General features: G+C 41.8%; 1 protein-coding gene across 1 annotated transcript in view; it reads right to left on the reverse strand.

The window, feature by feature from the left end:
- Positions 1 to 23,808, reverse strand: part of LOC139304627 (sodium/hydrogen exchanger 9-like) — a 56,569-nt gene that overhangs the window by 18,420 nt on the left and 14,341 nt on the right. The window contains exons 7-13 of the mRNA XM_070928551.1: positions 21,671 to 21,776; positions 19,213 to 19,351; positions 18,127 to 18,232; positions 15,099 to 15,187; positions 13,668 to 13,781; positions 10,583 to 10,694; positions 9,468 to 9,621 (exon numbers count right to left, since the gene is read on the reverse strand). Of these exons, the coding sequence (XP_070784652.1) occupies positions 9,468 to 9,621; positions 10,583 to 10,694; positions 13,668 to 13,781; positions 15,099 to 15,187; positions 18,127 to 18,232; positions 19,213 to 19,351; positions 21,671 to 21,776 (820 nt within the window). The remainder of the gene's footprint in view (positions 1 to 9,467; positions 9,622 to 10,582; positions 10,695 to 13,667; positions 13,782 to 15,098; positions 15,188 to 18,126; positions 18,233 to 19,212; positions 19,352 to 21,670; positions 21,777 to 23,808) is intronic.

A 23,808-nucleotide genomic window follows, 5' to 3' on the forward strand; every position in this document is an offset into this window, starting at 1 on the left:
ACAAGCCCACTTTTAACAAACTTAGTCGGTCAAAGTAAACACAAACATGCAAATGATTACAAAATTTGTTGAGTGTAAATTAACATTAAAGTTTTCAGATCAAATTTCTGGCGTGGCTCTATGGATGGCAATATCGATCGGCCAGTACACCACTTTGGTCCACAGTGAAATATGTCATCAACTGGTGGATGACTTGCCATGAAATGTGGTACAGGCATTAATGGATGAAGCCTACTGACTCTGGTGAGCCCCTGACTTTTCCTCTGGTGCCACCTTGAGGTCGGCATCTTTGCCTCAGAGTGAAATACCTCGGCTACTATTGCATGGGTTGCCATAAAATTTAGTATGGACATTCATGTCCGCCTCAGGATGAATTGTACTAATTTTGGTGAACCCTTAACTTTTCTCTCTCCACGTCATCACGTCAAAATATGTCCAATACTTTGTTTTATGACCACCTGCAAAAACTATTGACATTCCCATCAGAATCAGCTTATATTTAGTGCTAATTATAAAATGTTAGCATGCTATGCTAAGATGGTGAACATGGTAAACATTGCCTTCTAAACACCAACATGTTAGCATTGTCATCATAAGTGTTACCATCCTGTTAGCATTTAGCTACAAGCACTGCTGTGCCTATGCAGCCTCACAGAGTTTATAGCATGGCTTTATACACTTTTCAACATTTTGGGTTAGCTCACTTCCAGATAACTGTTTTAGATAGTATATCTAAACTTAGAGTCTACAACCTGTCTGACTTCTCGTTTCGCATCCCCCACACTCTCAGGTGCTGCTTTTCAAGGTCTCAGCAATTAATTTGGTTTGTAAAATGTTTTCATAACTGGAAGGAATGAAGGCCAAATCTGTGAAAAAAAAAGCACCAGGTTGTTAAAAAAAAAAAAAAAAAAGCAGAAAAATGTATTTGATGCAATTGATTTTTCAAATTTTTTGGGCTGTCTCCCTCTCTCCAATTTTCTGTCTCCATTTTTCCCTCACGTTCTTTCTGTTAATTCTTCAAGAGGCAGAGGGCTGAAATTATAGAGGGCTAAAAATAATGGCCCTATAAATAAGAGGTGCCCATTGAGAGTGATTGAGAGGCGAGGTCGCTAGGCAGCCAGGGATGCTGTGTGAGTTGGATTCATTAGCGCTCTCCTCTTCCAAAGAGTAGCCCCCACAACTCTCCCACACCAACATGTAAACAACACACACACACTGATGCAGCGTTGGGATCCAGAGTGTTTCGAACACACTTTCTATCTCTACCTCCGCAGCTCTCTGCAGTGTTGCAAATTTAGCCCCATCAGTGCTATCCATCAACCCTCATTACCAATTTCCAATTCCCTCTGTGGACTCCATGCAGACCACATTCTTAAAGCATTGTTCATCCACCAGCAGAGTGGAAAAATGTGTGTGCATGTGCATTGGTGTGCGTTTGCATTTAAGCAAGTGTGAGAGAGTGTGCAGCAGAGGCAGCCCATGTCTGTTTTATTATTCATACTCATGTGTGGATCCTCTTTCAGCCCACAGACACCTGCCAGAGATACACACAGCACATACTGATGTTCTCGCTATATTTTCTCTCCCACCTCTCTCCCTCTCTGCCGCTTAACTGAGACTTTCTTTAAATAATAAACTCAAAAATACTTCTCAACAGACCACTTTGTATCTGTGTGTATTCTATTTGCATATGCTGTTCATGAAAAATCCCCAGGCTCTGCATTTAGACCAGCCATCTGCCCTCGTACACACATGCACAAGTGGCCACTTTTATTGCCCTGATGCTCTTTTTAATGGCCCTCCTCCTCCCTCTCCGTACTGACGTCACATCCATTAGGCCGTGCCTCTGGGCCTTTTTAGTGGAGGCTGGAGCACAGGACTCCAATGTACGAGACCCCCGTCCAGAGTCAATCTCCACCTGATAAACTCGCCGTGTTGGCTGATCTGACAGCAGCGGTTACCACGGCAATCTGTTCAGTCTCTCTGCACACCGCCACGACTATCAATCCACGGTGAGAGGAAGCCCATTGAACTGTGTGTCAGAGGGGAGAGCGGCGCGTTAACAGTAGCACATGCACTCTGTGAGCTCTCAAGCTCTCACCTGTTTATTGTCCGCACACGCACACGCACACACACACACACACACACACACACACACACACACACACACACACACAGCTCAACTATCAACACACATAGGAGTGTTGATAGTTGAGCTGAAAGGGGACTATCTGTATCTGGTGCCACAGAGAGTAACCCTGGCTAACGCGAAGAGATAACGTTTCACGTCTGATCAGCATCAGAATCATAATTCATTGGCCTTACCCAGCCTCCATCTCTCTCATTATGCTCCCAACTGCAACATCCTAAATTAAGGTCCTACTTATCCAGGGAACAAGCCTGTTTTCAGACTCTGAATATAGCACTGAAGTCCACTACTACCCTACAAGTTGCACTGACCGACTCTTTTCCCCTTCATGAATATAGAATGAGTGTGAACTACATAGGCAACTTCAGCCTTAGCAAAACAGAGTTAGCTACGCTCGAGTGGTGACAATGCTGTGCGGTCTGGCGTAGACAGAAATGGCGAATGACTACTTGGGGTCATGTCGATTTGGAGCTGAGAGCCACTGCCGGACAAGGACAGGCTGAATTTTGATGGCAGAGCCTTTTCCCTGACTGAGGAAAGAACCGTCTGAAATGTTAAAATGAAGCTCGGTTCTTCGACACTCAGGAGACATAATCAATGGTCGGTGCGGCTGGCTGAACTTGCAGGGCTCCAGTGTGACTTAGTGCTGCACATCTAAACCCTGTCGCCAACTGGAGCTGAGCTCAATGTAATGAGAAATGAGACTTAACTTTCAGTATGGCGAGGGAGGGAAAAATAACCCAAGGAGGAACAGGGGAGGAAGAAAAGAAGAGAGAGAGAGACAAAAAGAACTGCAGGTTGTTTTGATAAATAACAGCGACAAAGTGTTCTGGGAACAGTATTATAGCTCCAATCCATCACCGGATCATCAGGCTACATTAATAATGAATGTATTTTGTAGACATAAAAAGCTACAGCGTACAAGTCAGACAGATGCATTTTGCTTGACAAATAGGACCAACAGAGAGACAGTCACCTGACCCTCCTTGATCCATTGATGATCCATCGATACATTCAGAAAGCTATTGTACAATAAAGATTGCTTTGGAAAATCCCATTAAAAAATATGTTACATTTTCAAAGCAAGAAAGAAAAGCCTTTGCTCCCTGTCTAAATTCCAAAGTCATCCCTTGCTGTACATTGGTTTTCTAATTCACAATTCTCTTATATTTTCCCATTTCCTTTTGTTACAAAGCAATCTCTTTGAATGGACAGAATAAAGAATATACCAATGAAGGAGAAGTCAGGATTTATGCTTTATTTCTCTCCCTTCCTGCTGTCTTATAGGGACAAACCTATGCAGGAGCCATTCATCTTTGGAGTCCTTTGAAGTATCTTCCATCCAATCGGGTTGAGGTCTTTTTATTATGAGCAGTGTGTATTTGCCTGTGTAAATGAGCGTATGTGGGTGACTTTCCCCTCTCCTTCAGCCCGCCTGTATATTAGGAGGGAGGAGGTATGTATGTGCGTGTGTGCGTGTGTGTGTGTGTGTGTGTGTGTGTGTGTGTGTGTGTGTGTGTGTGTGTGTGTGTGTGTGGCCTTACTCTTGTATTACACAGTGCCCACAATTGGAAAATGTTATCAAAGCTCTACAGGCAGATGGATGTCAAAAAAGAGTCAGTGAGTGAGTGGCCGAGAGAGGGAGAGAGTGATAAGAGGTCACTGGGGCATGAAGGAGAGTGAGTGACATCAGAGACATGGTTTTCCACCCGTCCATCTGTCCACTCAAAACAAACAGGCCAGTCATTAGCCAGGCTCCAGCTGTTACGTCTCAGCCTCCAAGTTTTGAACACTGCTCATTTATATGTGCACGCACACATACACACAGACAGTGACACACACATAGAGATTTAGTAGAGTGGACCTGCCCGTCCTAGTCGCGCTCAGCAACCACCATGACATATTTTGAAATGACATCATCTCACAAAACTGTAAAAAGGTAATGGCTTGCATGTGAGCTATGTTCTCATCTCGCTCTGTCCATCACTCTCGCTCCATGGACTGTGCAAATTAACAAGACTAAGAGTCTACAGCCATGCTGGCAGCTCTGAGAGGCTGCACTTATAGGCACAACAACGCTTTTAGCTAAATGGTAACATCAGCATGCTAACAAGGTCACAGTGACAATGCTAACATGCTGATATAAACAAACACAGTGCAGCTTAGGTTGAATGTCATTAGTTCTGGCCAAACTGAATTGGCCTGATGATGTGCCATAGGAAAAGTCAGAGTTTTGTCAAAGTCATTTTCCCTCTAGGAACCTTAAACATCTGTGGAAAACTTCAAGGCAAGCCATCCGGGTTGTGTCAAGATATTTCACTCTGAACCTAAAATGTCAACCAGCTGGTGACGCTAGATGAAAAGTCAGGGGATCAGCAATGTCAGCAGGATTCATCCTCTGGGGACCATGAATGTCTGTACAAAATTTCATGGCAATCTGTCGTGTAGTTTAAAAAAAAAAAAAGATATGTCAATCTGTACCAAAGTGTTGGACCGACCAACCGACCGACCTTGCCATCAAGCTAAAAATCTACACAGGACACAGTATCTGCCCTTTTCATGACATTAAGTATGGAAAGCAGGACTGTTGTTCAAATATACATCAAAGCACTAAACTGCAGTAAACACAGAGCAGAGGCATTAAGTCCGTAGACCTTGTGGTCGCTACTCTACCACTAATAATGGATAAGCACAAATGCTAAAAGCAAAATATAACTATTAGCCTGAGCTGGGCTGAGGAAAAATAATGATATTCAAACTGAAAGGGCTTGAAGAGGACATGACTGGCCAATGTTCAAAGCCTAGGGGCCCCAGACTGCTCACTGTGACTGGGTCTCAGATCTCCCCAGGGGTGCCCTGCCACCTCCAGCCCTCATCAAAGCCAAGGAGACAGACCGAGACTGAGAACCAGCACTGTGACATTGTGTGTGTGTGAGTGTGTACTGCTTGGGCATAGAGTTACATGGGCAAAAGTAAAGACAAAAGACAGAAACAAACAGAACACACAACACATGGATATTTAGAAAAAATACTCCTCATAAAGAATGGATATTTTAGACACTTTGACATGGCGTCATTTTTCAGCTGATAAGTTTATTCTGTTGAAAGCCACTGTCAATTTGTGACACTTAAGAAATATGAGTCTATATAATTCATTAGTTTATGTTTTGGGCATATGACTGATTCTCAGATTTTAATAAGAATAATATGAAGCAGTTTGAAAAGTTTTCATTTTAGTTGCAAGAAAACTTTTTGCCCCCCCGGCCCTGTTTAGTTATTTCATGTCTCCGAATGAGGGTGGAGTACTTAGCACAAACACAAGCAGTCTGTGCATAAAGTGGTGGGGTGCACACACATAAACCTATTTAATATCACATAAACCTCTTTTATGTATATTTCTCCTCCTAGAGAAGCCAACTAGGATCTTTTCCTATTGGTAGTAACTATTAGTACTGCGACGTGACACTGCACCAAATGGGTGCTTGGAAAAAAAACTACAACAACCCCCTGGAACCTACTTCAACAATTTACTTGCCAAAATACTCTTACACATATTGGCAAAGTTGACATAATTATCATTTCCACAAAGTACATGAATCAGCCAAGTGCCACAAAAAAAGGCTTACATTTCATCTACGACATATACACATACAGATAAAAGTTTAAAACTGATTGGCTATAACTGAAACCCACTCATATCTCCCCCTGCTGATAAAGTATTGGTTATATTTAACAATATTCACTCGGCTCTTTTCCAGACTGTGCTGCGCTGCACCAAGTTTGAGCTTTCATCTATGGGCACAAACACTTCAACATAAGCTGGTTGGTTGGTTGAGCTTGCTTGCACTTTAATAATCGACTCCTTCACATCACCATTTTTCTCATAATTTCTTTCGCTTTAGACATTTCTCTCATATGGGTATAATCGTTTCCAAGCTTTGGTTTTGCCTCCTGCAGAGTAAAACTACCATTAACTGACATGTTTGTGGGTTTGTCCTCCGGAAAGCAAATGTCCCTGGAGGCTGGGCTTGGTCTTAAGCAACAAGCATGACAACGCAGAGGGGAGAAAACGAGAAGCAGAGAAAATAAAAATGACCATTATCCAGTTTCATGGTAAATTGTGTTTAGAAATATCAATAATTACTATCAATTGCACAATACAGGAAAATAGTATTTTCATTACTGTATGCAGTTTAGTGTAAATAATCACTTTATTTTGCGGCAGCATGATGAAACTCTCAAGTGTGGGCAATAATGTACCTTAAAATTGAGACTGAAATGGAGAGGAAAAGAGAGGAATGGCGAGAGGAGGATAGACAGAGAGTCTAAGCACATTGTGTCTAGTGTTCTGAAGTCTGACTGAACAGTGAGCTGACTGAAAACTGAGGCACTATGTAGTTCTTAATATGTAATTCTCGTCTGGTTCGAGCTTGAACCATCTATCTAAATATGAAGCACATTGCAGTCTGACAGACACTCAGCTCACCCCCGTATGGCATGCATTTCTGAGTGTGTGTTTGTATAAATGTGTTTGTGTGTGCGTGGCTGGCTGTGAGAGTCTTAAGACAGCAGAATGGTGGAACAAACAATGCCATCTTATATTGCCATAATATGTTTTTCCTTTGAGCCTCAGTTATAAAAGCTCAATTTTCTTTCCTTCTTGAATTCAGGTGGCCACTTTGTGGTTGGAAACTTTCTTCTTCCAGATTATTGGGTTACACTTGGGAGGGGTGATAGTGATAGTGATAAAACAAGCGTATGTACCACACTGATAAAGGCTGACAAAGGGGTAATTAAATTGTCTCTTTGTACGTCTGTCTGCAACACATGACCTCTTGCCTAGTCAAATTTGTACGTCCCTATTTGGATAAAATAGATACGTCAGACTGAAAACAGACAGATAACCATCACCATTTCCTGTCTACAGTATGTGAAACTGCAGACTGGCCTGCTTTACTTCACCCACACACATACACCCAGCACCATATTACATGTGATATCAGCTTTTGTGAACAAATTTCCCAAAGTGGAAACAAAAGACATTTTACTGCATATTTTTCTTTTATTTGATGCCTACAGTGGTAGGTCTTTTGAGGTAGCTATAGGGGTAAAAAAGGAGTAATTTCAGACAGAGTACAACTTTCAAAGGCTCCTCCACAAAATCATTTCAGAGATGGAATGGAAGTTAAATTTGCTTCAGGTGAAGAGATGTAATGTATTATTCACCGAAATGAAGTCTTTCAAAGTTGTTACTTGTCCCTTTGGTTCATACAATTGGATGAGGGAAGGGAGATGGGGGGGGGGGGGTTAGAGGTGGGAGTTTGGGAAGTGAGGAAAACAGAGCTATTCTCTGAAACATGACAGCCCTGAAGGCTGCACGCAGTGTACTGTGATGGGCTCCAGAAGATGGAACGACTACCCACAAAGACAGCAGTGTCATGGGGATAGAAATATGCAGCCAAAAGCAGGTGCAATATTCAGGACAGATATCCACAGGTACACATGTATGCACACACACACACACGCACACACGCACGCACACACAAGGAAGATAGAAAAGAGGTGAACAATGTGAAGATTTGAGTTTATACTGCATACTAAGGGCTGGTAAATGTTTTAAAAAATCTAATTAAACCAATAAATATATTTTAATATAATACCTGTCCCATTATGTATTTTCATTATCATTTCAGCTGCACAATCAGGCGTTATGTTCTAATTTAATGGCCCTGGGAACCAATTTTCTCAATAAGCCATAAGCAATGGGTTGGTTGGGCTTTTCTGCTCATGTTAGAACACTGCCTGCTATTTTACATGAAGAATGTCTTTATTTGTGTTTTGTTTGGGCTCATTTCAAGTGGGCTGAGCTTTGCTGGAAAATACTGATGTCACTATTTTTTTTCCCACCAATCAGAATTTAACAATATAGGATTCAGACATTGGTTGACATTTGTTGGGTTGTTTGCTTGTGTGTTGCCAGGAAGACAATGCTTTCAGTCAAATCTGACCCAACCACAAACACACAGTCCTGAAGAAGCAGATTTGGTTGTTAAACTTGATTTGTAGCTTTTTTCTTCTCATTTTAAAGTCACCGTCCACTCTTACCGGCAAAATGTCACCAGCATTTTGAACTTGTTATGTGTGAATTCTTACACAGTCCAGTCTTTGTGAAGACAGGACCTTGAAACAACAGAGCAAAAACTCCTTAAGCTGCTCAACTGACACCAAACAAGAGACCTGTGTTTGTGGACACAAATCCAGCGCCCAGGGGGATTTCACAGAGATATTGGTTCTTTGTCTGGTTCATAAACGTCAGCATTATAATGAAATGAAGCTTATTTGGCAGTAAAAGCTCAAATAAACAACTTGGTAGATTGAATCACCAAAACCAATCTGCAATTCATTAACAATAGAGCAGCTCCAGGTTTTGTTTCACATCACAAATTGCTTCATTGTCTCTGTTCTGTAGCTCGGAGAGAGGCTGTTTTAATGTTCAATGTCTGGGGTATGCATGTATTTTACACTAAATATAATAAATTGTTCATAATATATTTTATTTGGGTAATTTCCATTTTTCATTGAACTTGACTTAATTCATAAAAACCCTCTTCTTGTTTCTGACCAGTGCTTCTTCTATCTATTTACTTCTTCTATCCGAATAAAAGACATTTGCTTTTTCTGATATTTTACACAAACATATACACACACACCACTGAAAATCACTGGAGATTCAACAGCACTGCCTCGAAAGACTGTGGGAGTCAATTATTCCACTGTGATCTGGGCCATAGATTACTCTTTAATAATATAAGTATCTAATTACTGCCTTGCATCCTTCACGCCTCTTCTGCACTCCTTAATCATTATCGCCCACTGGCCTCGAATCACAGATAACACGCAGACTTTAAAAGAAAAAAAAACAGCACTCACTATGCGTTCTCATTATATAGCTACAGTAGTTTTTGTGTGCAGCGTGTCAAGCTGCACTTTAATGCTATCTCCTCTGTGACATGTTTTCAGGGACCTGTAGACCTGCTTTGCCCTGTGCGCCAGCTGTGCAAGTCACTAATAGAGGGCAGAACCGGAGCAGACACACAGGGCTAAGTGCCTGTGTAGGGCTGAGCAGCAATGGGAGGAGGGAGAGGCAGAATTCAAACATGCAGAGAAAAGCTTTACAAAGAGCTGTTGCATATTAAGTGAGCTGAATACTTAATGTGAGAGTCTAATCAGGCCGTGTCTGTCTGTGAAACCACAAATGATGGAAAGAGACGGACAGATAAAGAGACGGGGCAATAGGTTTGACTTGCACCACACTGACCTGATGTCCAGACAGCGCAGCATGGGATCAACAGCCGTACCCAGCACCCAGATGGTGAAGACGACCAGCAGCAGAGTGGTGGTGAAGATGGTGCGCCTCACTTCTGTGGATGTGTCTCTTAAAGCCAGGCTAAACGCCACAGCCCCCCTCAGACCTGAGAGCAGAGGAGACACGTCTGAGAAAACAGCTGGATTACTGCCATCCATCAAACCACCAAACAACCATCTATCAATCAATCAATTAATTGAAAAAAGGCTTGAGAGAGCTCCATAGGTAACAGATTACACCCTGACGTTCACTATCATTGTGACCAGCAAGCAGCCCCAAAACAAACTTCTAGATTGCTGTACAGTGGTGACATAACAGTTAAATCCAAAACAATTTCCAGAGCAAATTCCATGAGAAACAGATGGGAGAGGTGGTAGTGGTGGTGATGGAGGGGGAATTTTGAAAAATAGCAAGACAAGGGCTTTTTACAAAGAAACCTTCTTACATAAGAGGTAAAGTGGGTCAGACAGGCAGCGAAACATGCTGCTGCTGCACTACCCTACATCACTTCACATCAAACATTCCTTTCTCCTGCATCATCAAACCATTCACAGCGTCTACCATTAGTCTCAGGCACTAAAGTGAGGCGATGCTTTATTTACTCTTCTCCAAAATACAGCTACAAAAATAGAAAAGGCTGAGAGTGACTTATAAAAAGAAATCTAAGATTCTGACGATATCGATTCACGCAAAAACACCTTCTGTAATGAGGGTAGTGAATTATTACAAAGCTTGAGGAGGGCACCGGTCTTTGTGTCCACCTACCTGACATTATGCAAACACACACACACACACACACACACACACACACACACACACACACACACACACACACACACACACACACACACACACACACACACACACACACACACACACACACACCCATCCATACCCATTCATAGGATAAATTAGGGCAAGTTTTAACTTTTGGGTTTCTTGCAGCAATAACACCCCCAATCCAACATTTATCAAAATAGCAGCCAGAGATGCGCTCAGATGGAAATTTTTAGTAAGGTCCAAAAATGCAAAATATGTCTTCAAATGAAAATAAATAAGAACAGTACCTGCAAACATCATGAAGTGCTGGTGTGTGCGAGGTATCTTGCTCGTGCGTCCCAGGTTTAGGAGGAATGACAAGGGGTAGATGTTGCAGGCTCTTGATATAAAGATGGAGAGCTGTTTATATTGAGCATGGATTAAGGAGAATATTTATGATTGAGACACTGTCACAGATTGAAGTACACTTATGAGTCAGCATGTTGTCATGGAAATGTGGGAATTTTTCTATGAAAATTAAATATTTTTTTGCATCATACTAGAAAAACTGACAGCCCTAAGACATATTTGTCAGAAATGCACAACTTACTTTTTCAGTTGTAGTTAAGCTGTTTGAGATTAAGATTAACTGTTTTGGAGTAAGTTATTTTGGTCAAGGTTAGGGTAAATTATTGATAAATGAAGTTAAGGTTTCGCTTTATTAATTCTAAAAAAACAACAACCCTGATTGACTTCACATAGTCCAATCCTTTTAATACTCAATCAGACAAATACATGACAGTTAATTCCATACTAAATACAAAAGTGCAAATTCTTGTGAGATCAGGCTGTAAAAGTACATCCATGAATAATGCACGTGTACACGCACATAAAAAAATAATCTCTGAATATTTTCTGTTTAGGATGCATACACAGCAGTGTGGCACCATGCCGAGGCATGAAGCCAATCAGGCTCTGCCAGCTGTCTCTGCCCTCCACACGCACTTTGATGTTTCACATAGGATGGGACTGAATGCTAAGTGTCCTGGGCAGCAGTTAGGGAGAGGATATCTGTGCAATTATCAGGGACATAGCTGCCATCCTGGATACACTTAACATCTTTTGTCATACTTTAAGAAGTTACTGTAGCCCCACATAATCTCCTAACCTCCTACAAGCCTGAGTGCAGCCAGAGAGCCAGGCTATAAACCAGAGGAGGCCGGGCTGGAGAAGATCAGGCATGCTTTTTATTCTTTCCAAAAATTCATTCTTTTAGACACTTTTTGAATTTTGATGCATAAAAATCAGACATTTTAGCATTTAGATAAATCCAAATATGATGCCTGTAATAGCAAATGAACCAATATTTTACTATTACTAAAACAGAGCTCCCTTGCACCCTGTAGTCAGTATTAGCTCTCGTGCCCCTATGGATTTTCAAAAGCAATATCCTGCTCCCAAAAGCAGTCATTTCTCTTTATCAAAGGCCTCTGAGCTATTTGAATGGAGGTAATTAAGCACTTTCATCTCAGCCTCATTTCCAATGAAGCCCATCTCCATTGTCACTGGCAAAGGCTGCAAGCTACGGCGATTAAAATCTACTGCGTAACCAAAGAGCGATTAACAGGGTTGAATCACTGGGGTTATTTCATTTTTATAGACACTTTTAGCACTGTACAAGAGGACTTCAACCTCCATTTATTCCTGTTTGTACATCCGGGTCAGCTTCCAGCTGGTGCAGTTAGCCAGATTTTTTTTTCACTCTAAGCTTTTGTTATGGAAGCACAAACAGGCTCAGTGCTCAAGTCAAACATTTTCTCACTGGCAGCCCCTCACACTGAACATTAGAGCACTGGAGAAGGAATCGTCTCCGTCGACTCTTTCTCTGGCTCCTTTGACCCTATGGTGGAAGATGGATTGTAATAATAATTGCTGGCCATCTGGGCACTGGACTGTGAAAGAACAGCTCCTTGGAGTGCGACCACTAGAGTCTCCCCTCAGGCATATATGCTATGGTCAGGCCAGCTCTCAGGCAAGGACAATTGTAGCCAGCAGTCCATTACTACCCCTGCGTTCCCCTCAGGAAGTAAAGCTGACGGATACAACAACAGCTGTGAATATGAGACATCTGTTATCATAGTATAATTTAATGTGATTATATATATGTGATGTGAGTATCATAAAGGGGTTGATGGCTTTTTGATAACGTAACATTGCACTCTGGTCTGCAGAGACTCATGTCAGGGGAGAAACTAATACTGTTGATGTTTTAAATGGCTGTATATTTTTCCTCTGTCAAACTACATTGAACACTAGCGTATGTCAAACTGTCTACTGGGGCTGCAACTAATGAATATTTTCACTATCAATTAATCTGTCTATTTTTCCGATCATTCAGTCATTTAGTCTATAAGATGTTGGAAAATAGTGAAAAAAGTGCTCATCATCACAATTTCCCAGAACCTGAGTTACTAATTAGTCCAATTGCACGTTTTGTGCCACAAACAGCACAAAACTCAAGGATATTCAATAAAAGTGAGAAAAGCAGTGAATTCTAACATTTAAGAAGCTGGAACCAGTGAAATGTTGGCATTTTTGCTTCTTATATAAAATGATAATTACTTGATTATCAAAAATCTGTTAATTTCCTGTTCCTATCTTTGGCCAGTAAATGCAAACAAGATAAATACATGACAACCAAACAACATCTTGCATTTCTGGGCAACAAAAGTCAATATGCATCACCAATAGCCGTTTGACAGCGTTAAAAGCATTTTAGGGTGCATTTTCCCTTTAACGAGATGGGAATATCATAAAGAACAGCAGGAGCCTGTTTCACTGGAGTTTCTAGAACTAATAAGATTTAATCTCCAACCTCAACAGGGATACGGTGCTTAATCCACTACAAATTAAAGTACTGTAAGCTTATTTCAAACGGGCAAACATCTTTACTCCACTGAGCTTTGCAGGAGAACAGAAAACAAGCAGCAGTAACAATAATTAAAGACCTATTTAAATTTCTGTTTCACAGGCGTTCCTCAGAGCAAACGCTGCACTGCAGCATCTTAATCTGCAGAGATGGTGATCATGGGAGACTGGCTGAATGGCATTTGCAGAGCTCACCGGATAAAACCTGTGCAATTTAAGTGCTGAGGGTTATTTTTAAAGGACAGGGGAAATTACTGCACTGCACTGCAGCAGAGAGGCAAGATAGAAAACAGGAAAACCACTCTGATCAAATAAGTGGCAGATGATTGTGCAGATAAGGATTATGACAGAAGTTGGAAGAGACAGAACAAAACCGAACAGAACACTATTTCTAGGGTCTGAGTGGGATCCAAAAGCTGCACGGCAGGGAGTGAAGATGTTCCATCATGTAGCAGAAAAGGATACAAATGCCCCAGAAATGAAGAGGGCTTTAAAGACATGGTGAGGAAACGTCAACAATTCACATCCCATGTAGCTGAAGATGAAAATCTCCCCCAGGAAGTTGAAGACTTCAAAGAGCTGCAAATTATAAAAGGGATTGAAAAGGATCATGAGGGAGAAGGTCATCCGAGATAGGGAGGGATTCAGGGTGGATGGTGTGTGTGTGTGTGTGTGTGTGTGTGTGTGTTTGTGTGAGTGTAAGGGGGTGAAAGTGAAGGACTCGGATCATATCTGAAATGGGTAAACAGGCTTAGATTTGTACAAACAAGACAAATCCAGGGTTGATGTTATTCCCTGATCCTTCGAGGTAGCAAGTGCAAACATCTACAGCTTGAGGCTGTAATGTGGTTGCATGTAACACCAGACATGTTTTGTCATAATTTGCTTGTATTTGAAACATGCTGTAAAGAACAAAAGGGTAGCTTTCTGGGCTTAAAAAGACAGCTAATAACTTGTTCCTTTCTCATGATACTTCCTGGTAGATGAATATTGCAACTCATCAACTCAGTCCGACAGTTCACATAATGATCCAAGTCATATCAGAGAGCTTGGATGTCATTTACTGTAGATGAAAATAGTATTAAAATTATTTTAATGAGGGATTTCTGCAAAAGAAATCAAATATTAATTAAGCTCCTTATGTTGTATCAGGATTAAATTAGAGCAGATGTTATGATTTCATTAATGATTTATTAATTTCTGTTTTTACCAGTTGCACCAGCTTTGGTTAAAAGCCTTGGTAAAAAGCTATCTAATTGAATAAGTGTACCTTTTCCCTTAAGAGCCTTACATCACAAGGACAAGAGATGCCACAGAGAAAAAAAAATGTCTCCTACTATCTATTCAACTAGTGTCTGCATACACTAAATCACTTTGTCTCTCCCTTTGAGCTGCAGCTACATGTATAAATCATAAAAATGTAGATAAAGGCATTCTGCCAAGTAAACATACTGCACCATACACATGCATTGACTACTGCATAGCCAATCCACTTTATAGGCAAAGGCTTCAACTGTGCTGCATCGCCTTCTAAAAGGCTTTTCTGTGATAAACAGTTAGCTCCACTGTGGCACCGATAATGAATAATAAATGCATAGATGAGTATATGTGTGTACTTCTGATTTATTTGCTTCTCTGTGAAGCTTGCCGGTACAGTATGACAGTGTGCTACCTTCCATCGGTGCTCGGCCTTTTAAGCAGATAGCTGGAGACTGGCCTCCCACACAGACACCCACTGGACAACCAGAGCACTAATGGCAATTAATGATTGCTTGCCCACGCACGTAAGACAAAAACATTGGCATCAATAGGCAATGTGAACAAAGTGAGTAGACGGAAAAAATGCTGTTTGAAAACAACAGTGAAATAGGCCTCAATCATCCTCCGTAAAGCTACCTGCTTGGTCCTGGTCCTGCCCTCGGGGGATAAGTTGTGAACTGTGTACCTTGCCTGGCTCAAGCCACAAAACAGCACCGCCACAATACCTGAATTCAAAAAGGGGAATAAAGTGTTAAACATCCATCGACATTTTGTGACTCATAGAAGAGTGTTCTGTAAACAGAAGGGAGTTAAACAATGTGCTGTATCTAATTAGAACAAAGTATGCAAAATCGCTTATACATGCACATATTATGTAATCATGCTGTGAGAATGTGTATATTTGTGTGCTGGCATATTTGTATGCTTTAGGAGGTTCTTCCATCATAAGAAAATAATTTGAGAAAAGAGTCTTTATCTGCAGTGAAAAAGTTACTTCCAGTTTAGATTTTCAAATTAAACCTGGAAATGACTGTAAAATCTGAGTAATATTAGCAGAACAATGCATGCAAGGATTGTCCTAAAAGTGCAAGAGTCCAAGTGTATCCTCCTGAGTGTAGCTACTTCTGCATTCAAGTATGAAGTATGTGACACCAGATCAGCCCAACCCTGTATCCACCCATTGTCCTGATTCCAGTGAAGTATCAACAGCTTAATCAAAACATGCTGTACAACCCAATTCAAGCATCCTCATGTTTCTGGCCAAAGACATTACTTCGAATTTCTACTCCAGAGACATGAAGCTCTGGGAATGATAAATGCTAAATAATGACATCATTGCTGCAGATCGTGCCAGATGCGGAGGAGCAGAAATTAACAAAAGAAACAAGCAAGCAAATGACAAGCAAAAGTACAGAAGGGGAAAGAAACGCAGACAAAGAAAGGCAGCTCCACAGAGAGAGGAAACAGGGTGGAGGGAGTGATTAGGGCCCCTGCTGGTAAAGAGGAGGCTGGCTGGAGCACAGAGCTGGAATTTGAAATGCATAGCATGAAAGGCGGGTTGCTGCCTCACAGGACATGCTTGCTTTGTTGCAGAAATTCAATTTCACATTTTTGCTCCCTCTACTTTGAGAGAGAATTACAGAAGGTGGGAAAATGTGAAATAACTGTGATGGGTTGCAATAGTTAGAGGACAGAGCTGGCAGTCATAAATACGGTAGCAGACAGAAGATAGCACCTGTGGTTCCGGCTGCTAAGTGAAGCCAGTCCATTACTCTCCCTTCACCATCCTCCTTCACACCAGGATGCTGACCTGTACCTGCACTGTTATACCTCCAGTAATCCCTGTTCACAATGTCCTTCCCAGCACTGTTCAACAAAGTCTAATGGAGCATGCAAGCATGGCAGATCTAATTTTGGTTCCATTTGGTTTAGGGCAACAACATCCTCCTTGGTTTACATAACACTGGCAGAGGTAACACATCATCCACCAGCCACATAAAAGACTCTTCCACACAGGGCACTTGGCAACAGATGAGATGCATCCCATAATGAGCAGTTTTGAGGGGCATAAGATTAATGATAGCAAGGCTCCCTGCGAGGCTGAGGGTCATTAGGCACACCCTCACTAAACTCCAGCAATTAACAGAGACAGAAAGAGCCTCGATTACCAAAGGACACCAGGGAGGACTCCCATCGCTCACTGGGTAGCTCTGCATGAGGTGTCGCTTCACCCCAAATGGACCATTAAAGGCCTTTGAACAGAGTAGCACTCCACAGATTAGTTCTGTAGGATCCAATTTTGTACCAAGAATATCGAAGATTGCAATAGGACTAATTTTTAGATTACTGTGACAAAACATCTGCATCAAAATTGCCTTTATAACACTATAGGTTTGAAGTCAAAATGAAGTATTTTACTATCAGCCCTGATAATACAGTACACAGAAGTTGCATCAGCACTAAAAATACCCGAGGCTCTGCATCAGATAGTATTGAGTATCACTGCCTAGGTTTTGCTGCTGTGTGCCTCCCACACTGCGCTGCATTCAGAGTGGTGTACTTTATAGACAGGGCATATGCGTCCAATAGACAAAGGTTACGCTATTTCATTAAATCCGTCTTCTCCTCCTCCACAGGCCACGGGGAGCGCTGCCAAGTAAGAGAGAGCTCTACAACATCAGCTGAATGAGTGGAATTCCTCTGACACAATCAGGGCAGGAGGAACAACAACACTAATGCGTGCATATGTACACTACATTCATATTTCAGAACTACATTACGACTGGTCGACGAAGTAATAGATGAAGACAATTCCTGTCAGCTGAGCCATGTAATTGTTGTTTTCCAAACACAAGCTACCTAAGATTTCAGATACTATCAATCAGTAAAGTAAAAAATCTAACAATATAATAAAAATGCAACCTGCCCTTGGTGATGGATAAAGAAATCAAAAGACAATAACAGAAAAGCAGGTCATGTTTTATCTAATTTTACATGAGACTTCTTGACTTTCCAGGAAACCTGCACATACAGCTACTGCAAGAATGCTACTGTGCTATTATGGCTTCCTGCTATCTGTGTTGCCATCTCCAAATTAAAAGGTACGAACATCCTCAGACAGAGGAGGGCGGACACCATTTTAAAATGAGTTATGGGGGTTGAGCCCAGAATGGGATTGGTACCTGCAGTTCCCTGTAGAGAGGAGATGGTTTAATACTTTCTCATCTGTGCATTATTGACTCTCTACAATGCCAAGGACTCACAGAGGGTAAGATTTGTGCGTGTATGTAAGGGAAAAGCCTTTTTCTAATGTCAGTGTGGGTTGAATGAGAGGAACATTTCATCTGTTCTTAAGCAGGTAATTGTGCAGATGGTCATGTCTGGACACAAAAAAATGTGCACATAGCGAGGTTTGTGGAGTGTCAGTGGCCACAGAGACGTCTTGAAGCAGTATCGCTTGCCAATGAAACAGCTGCCTATGCCACTGATATTGTGAAGCAGTGAGCGAGTCAGTGCAAGCAGTTGAGCGGGGACCCCTGAGGGGAAAAGGGCAGCAGTTCACTAACAGGATTTGTATTCTGTTTGACCTCCTCGTTACCCAGAGTGCCAAAATGGCCACATACACACATGCACACCGACGACATATAAGTCATACAGCGCTTACCTGAAAGTCCACTGGCTTCAGCTGAGAGGAAGCTGCCCCAGGACAGCAGGAAGAAGACTGATGTTTCTAGCAGTGGATTCTCACACAGTCGAGTGAATTTGGTGAGGTGGATAGAGAGTTAAAGATATACAAGAAGACAATCATACAGTATTTAACACTTTGCATCAGACTAATATACGGTTGGAACTGAGATAAAAATGTATGACTGAGGCAGATCCCCTCTGCCATGTAGGGTAACCCACTGGGTCTTAATGAGATCCTTTCTGCGAGTTCTCCAGCAGTCCACTTCCCACCCCTGTATTTTCACTGTCCCACATCCCCTCTGGCAAAACTTCCCTGTAAACCATGCAGTAAGTCTTTACATGGTGTCCCAGAGAGAACAACACAGGTTGGAAGTTCTGTATCTGTGATAGTCACACAGAAAGTTAAGATGAGTAGTTTAAGTACTGTAAATATTCCAATTTTAGGACTGCTAATTGTTTGCTACTCTGCACCCCCTTAAATACCCCGTTGGCTTACAACAATGAAGACACCTTCCCAAATCTTCCCAATCCTTGATTTGCTGTAATTACAGGTGCAGCAAGTAATTAAAAGATAACTGAGCAACTGTACGTCAAAGTGAATCTTTCTAAGAAACTACTATTTGAAGAGACAGCACAAAAGAGCAGGCTGTTGCTATGGTTAGCATCAGCAAAATCTAATAAATGCTCACTTTGTACTTTGCTTCGCACCCAGAGATTAGTCACTGTAAATAAGAGCTGAGCTGTGCCCCAAACCTCTCATGACACATCCTCATTTTTCATCTTAAAGTCTTATTACGAAAAGATCAGAGAGAAATGCTGGACAACAGCACAAGTCGAAACTTCATCAGAGGCTATTGGCTTGATTGACGACCTCTCAGCAACCATTAATGACGCAGGAGCACTTGAGACGTAGCTGCGTTGCTTTTGTTGATAAAGGCGGTACAGTAGGGGTTTGTTAGAGAGGTAATTACCAAGTTGAGGAAGTGGATAGATTGCAGCGGATACTGAGGTGATAATTGAGTTTGGGGTGCAGACGCAGAGATGGGAGGGGATGAAAGGATATGAGGGCTGTTACGATGGTGAATATGAAACCCAGGAGGAAGGAGCCGAGAAGCACTCCAAGAAAATAACCAACAGAGAGGAAGAAGGCACGGGGGTCGAAGGTGTGTCCCGCACCCTTCTGGCTATAGGTGGTGATGGCACTGGAAGACAAATTGACACAACATACTGAAAAAAGGGTTTCACGCATGAAACAATAAGACAAACTGTTATGGAACAAATAGACGCCAATGGCACAATTACGACAGAAGTAAATATGAGTGTTACAGATGCTGAAACATTAAAGCAACAGCATGGTTTATGGCTCTGAAACAAGTGCAGTCGTCAGAAATATGGCCCACTAGGTTCTTGGTGTAAACCAGTCTGGAGCAGCGAGCATAAATTCCCATGCTTATTATGCTGAGCTAAGCCTTTAAGTGCAATTTATTGGAGTCATTCCTAAGAATACATGGCCTTCTTTAGGAGTTAAATCCTTCCTTGAAAAAACAATCCATTCTGAATTATTTGCCTCAGAGACGTCCCCTAGTAGTTAGTGGCAAACAGGGGAAATACTATTGTTGTTCACAAAGACAGCAGGATCGTGCTATTCACACTGCTATAAATATTTACTTTGTGGGGGGAAGGGAGAGACTTCCACATGGAAGTCATTGAGTGCAGAAGAGGCCTCACAGGGAGGAGGGAGCAATTTGGAGGGAGAAAGAGAGAGGGCCTGAGGTGAAGCAAGCAGAGACAGGCACCCATGCGAGTGGCTGATGGAGCTGGCTGCCTTTGTGGAATGACAGTATTTCTTTTTACCCACCACAGATCCTCCCATGTACTCCTCTTAGACTCGGATTGTTTTAAAAGAATGTCAAACCACTGAGTCAGCAAAAACAATGTGAAAGTGGTGGTTATTGTTTTTGCTTCCTACATTTAATGGGACACACCTCCTGGTAGCCAAACTGCCAGAAACGTCCTTTATACTCCAGCTACCATGAAAATGGTTTACTGAAGATCCTTACAGTGTCAGAAATGTCTGATAAATGAACCTGCAACGTATCTCCACTTTTCATGCTGTCAGGTTGAAATGAGCTAGCACACACCAGAACATGCCTTAATCTGCATAGCAAAAGGGGAAGAATCAATCAAGCTGTCGCTAATGAGCTTAGCAAGCTGAAAAGGGAAAATCTATTACCCCCTCCGTGAAAGTAAAGACTCCAGTTGTGCTAGCACATTAAATTTGGCCACTCGTAACTTGGTCAGTGTGAACCTCAAGAGACTGCATCTTCAGGCATCTCGGGTTGTTAACTCCCAGTAAAAAATCTCAAGATGTCAACATAGGACCTGGTTGAATGGTGGCTGGGTCAGGGCTGCTGCAGCAGGAAGTTTAGTGCCTGCGAGAGGGCACATCAGCGTAAGGTTGAGCTGCTCTGGGAGCTTGTTAAAATTCCAGTGCCAGGACCCCGCGTGGCTCACTAATAAGGGCCTGCTTTGTGTGTGGAGCCAGGGCGACCGGCAGGCTAGCGAGCCAGTCAAGTGACAGGAGGTGGCATGAAGGCCGGTCACGCCACTCCACGAACAAGCACAGTACTATCTGACTGTTTGTCCGGGAAGACGTGCCGGCTCCCTCCTCTGCACTTCAATGTACACAGAGACAGCAGCCTCGGCGTGAAGACAACAATCTGCACATTTTTCTCTCCATCTGCCTGCCTGCCTGCCTGGGCACATTTGTCGGAGAAAGAGATTTCAGAGTGTGCAGGTACTATACATGTGACGTGTCGGTCTGTATGAATACAACATGCAAATATGGACACATATCTTTTCCCTGTCATCTCCCCTCCTCCATTTTATCAACTGTCTGCCCAGCCAGGAATGTGGACCTGTCTGAGTTCTCACCCCTCTATGTCTCCATCTCTCTGCTCCCCATTTAGCCATCTGTTAGCACGTCTACTTGAACAGCTTTGTTCACTAGCAATGCGTAAATAGAGCAGACAATGACTGCAATGTGTGTGAACATGCATATTTGAGTGCAATGCTGGAGAAAAGGGGAAAAGTAGAGGGAATTGAATTAAGCAACTGAAACGCATGGACTAGGGATGACTGCATCATGGCTACTTCACTGAGCTTCCGAGGCTTTTATGCCATATTTTGTTTTGAATTTGACAGTAGCTGTGTTAGCCGAGTTCCTTAGCTGGGAGTGTGTCTCTCCTCTGGCAGCGAGTCTCTCCACTGAGTACCTTAATGAGATGCTGACAGTGCCAGGGGCAACTCGCTTACGCAGTCCACTGCATAGCATCTGAGGCACTCATGGGGTTTTGCCAATCACACCCTGCCCTTAAAGCTGGCAGCATCCACACAGCCTTCCCTCTCCTACACATCCGCCCCCATATTGCCAACTGGAAAAGACCGAGCTCCTACACAATTAAACCTAGAAATATATCACATTCTGAGGGAAGAGACAAATCCTAAAGTGAGATGCTTACTGTGTCAGGACGATGGCCACGGCGTCATTCAGGACACTCTCGCCAAAAAGCAGGTTGTGCAGATCCACGTCCACACGCAGCTCTGACAACAGACCAAGGACTGAAACTAAGGAAAACAAAACAAGAGTTACTGCTACAGAAGAGTGCAATAACTCCTCTGCTAATCACACACCAAAAGTTGCATGGAGTATCACCTCTGCTGCTACATGCAGGAGAAACCAGGGGATTAATGTTACGGTTTAACAATGAAAGCTGACAGAAAATGTCAGCACACTGACAGCACTGGAAAGAGGATTTTGACACTTGGAGCCAGCCAGAGGAACTAAACCAAGCAAAGACTTGTTCAGCCCGAGCTGAAGAAAATACAAAATGCTTTGGAAGAGACAATATTTATCTCTACAAAGGAAACAGAACAGAAAGAAGTGATCATTGTCCCTTTTCAGCGATTGTTACTCTTACAGTAAAAGTGGTGACAAACTACAAGTTTAACTGACTAAAAAGGTTCATTTACATATTTGAAACTGTAGTAGCAACATAAATCAAAACCAATTTACAAATCATAATATCTAACTGTAATATATAACTGTAATTGGAAATGAGAGTATAAATGTGAAACACAAGATATCTGGAATTTGATGTTAATGTTTCTCTGTGTGTGATTGTCTTCCAAGTGCACAAGATAAAAAATTATTGGCTTGTATATAATATCATTGAATTAATACATTTTATACTGTGTACTACAAAGAAAATCAAATGAATAAATAATTTGACAACAAATAGCAGGTCTAAATGCAACACATTTTTAGAAAAAAAATACAAAAAACAAGTAAAATCTTAATCTGAGCGTGTGATTTCCTGTGTTTGCAAATCATAGTCATGCCACCTGTTGTCATAACATGACAATCTGTGATAATTCATTAATTCAAGTAAAGTAAATGATTGAATTGTGTGATATAAATGTATATATTTGGGTCTTAGTAGTTACTGGCTGTTACAGTTTCCTTATTGTTAGCGCTGCAGGTGTTTCTGTTTCATATGTGCTCACATGGGGCTGTTTATTACCTTGGGGCATTGCTGCAGTTTTCACTATAGAGCACAACTAGGATTCTGGGAATCTTGAGAGAACGCTGGAGGGAAAAGGGGGAGATTAGCACTAAGATTATAACATCCAACAGGAACCAATTACAGTCGAATTTGGGGATGTTTCTTGGGGATCTCCTTTTGGATGTTTTAATCTTAGCGCTACAGGCAGAGAGCTGCATGTTTTAAATAATATAAGATTCATTCACTGCTCAGCAACACAAAGAATTCCTCCACACATATTTCAGTTTCTCACACAGGTGCCTCTTGCATAATGACTCTAAGTGGACATGAAAGTTTACACAGAGAGTGCCTGCAGACGTGAGGTTGTGTGTATTTAAACATGTGTTTGCAGGATATTTATGTAGAGTGAAACGCAACACATAAATGGTACTCTTCACGGTTTACTGCAAATCTAACGCAGCAGAAACACTGAAAACTTGAAGTGGGAAAAAATAGAAAATGTTAACTAAAGATCACGGAGAATTAAATCAATCTTAAACTCACCACAACAACATGTATGGCTATTAACTATGATAATAAACACAAATAGTCAAATTGTTAACTGAACTGATGAGAAATAGCACTAAACACTGCTGTTTAGTGTTTCTGTACTTGAATGCCAAACTACGGCAGAGTTGAGACATAGATACAAATACCTGGTATGATCTGGAGTGAGCTGCAAAGTTGGACTGATTTTCCAAAAGCTTGTGTCCTAGCCTCCATCTAGCTTAGGAAATGTTGTATGATGTCAACAGCTGAGAAGAACGGATGTGTAGTAATAGGTCAAAGGCAGTTAGTCTTGTCTGTTTCAGGGAGGGAGTCCCGAGTATTTACTATAACCTCTGCAGATGATTCAACTCTTGTGTGATGTCAAGGTGTGAATCATCCACAGAGGTTAAATGCTGGGAACCCCACAACCGATCAGTAGAGCTGATGAAACCTCTCAGATTAATGGCAAAATATTATAAGGATATATAACAAAAAGCATTGAATTGCCTTTGATTTAGTTCTATAATATGTTCCATATTTTTTGTTTCCTTTCTTTGGTGCCATGA

The sequence above is a fragment of the Enoplosus armatus genome, chromosome 21, assembly GCF_043641665.1.
Source record: "Enoplosus armatus isolate fEnoArm2 chromosome 21, fEnoArm2.hap1, whole genome shotgun sequence".
NCBI lineage: Eukaryota > Metazoa > Chordata > Actinopteri > Centrarchiformes > Enoplosidae > Enoplosus > Enoplosus armatus.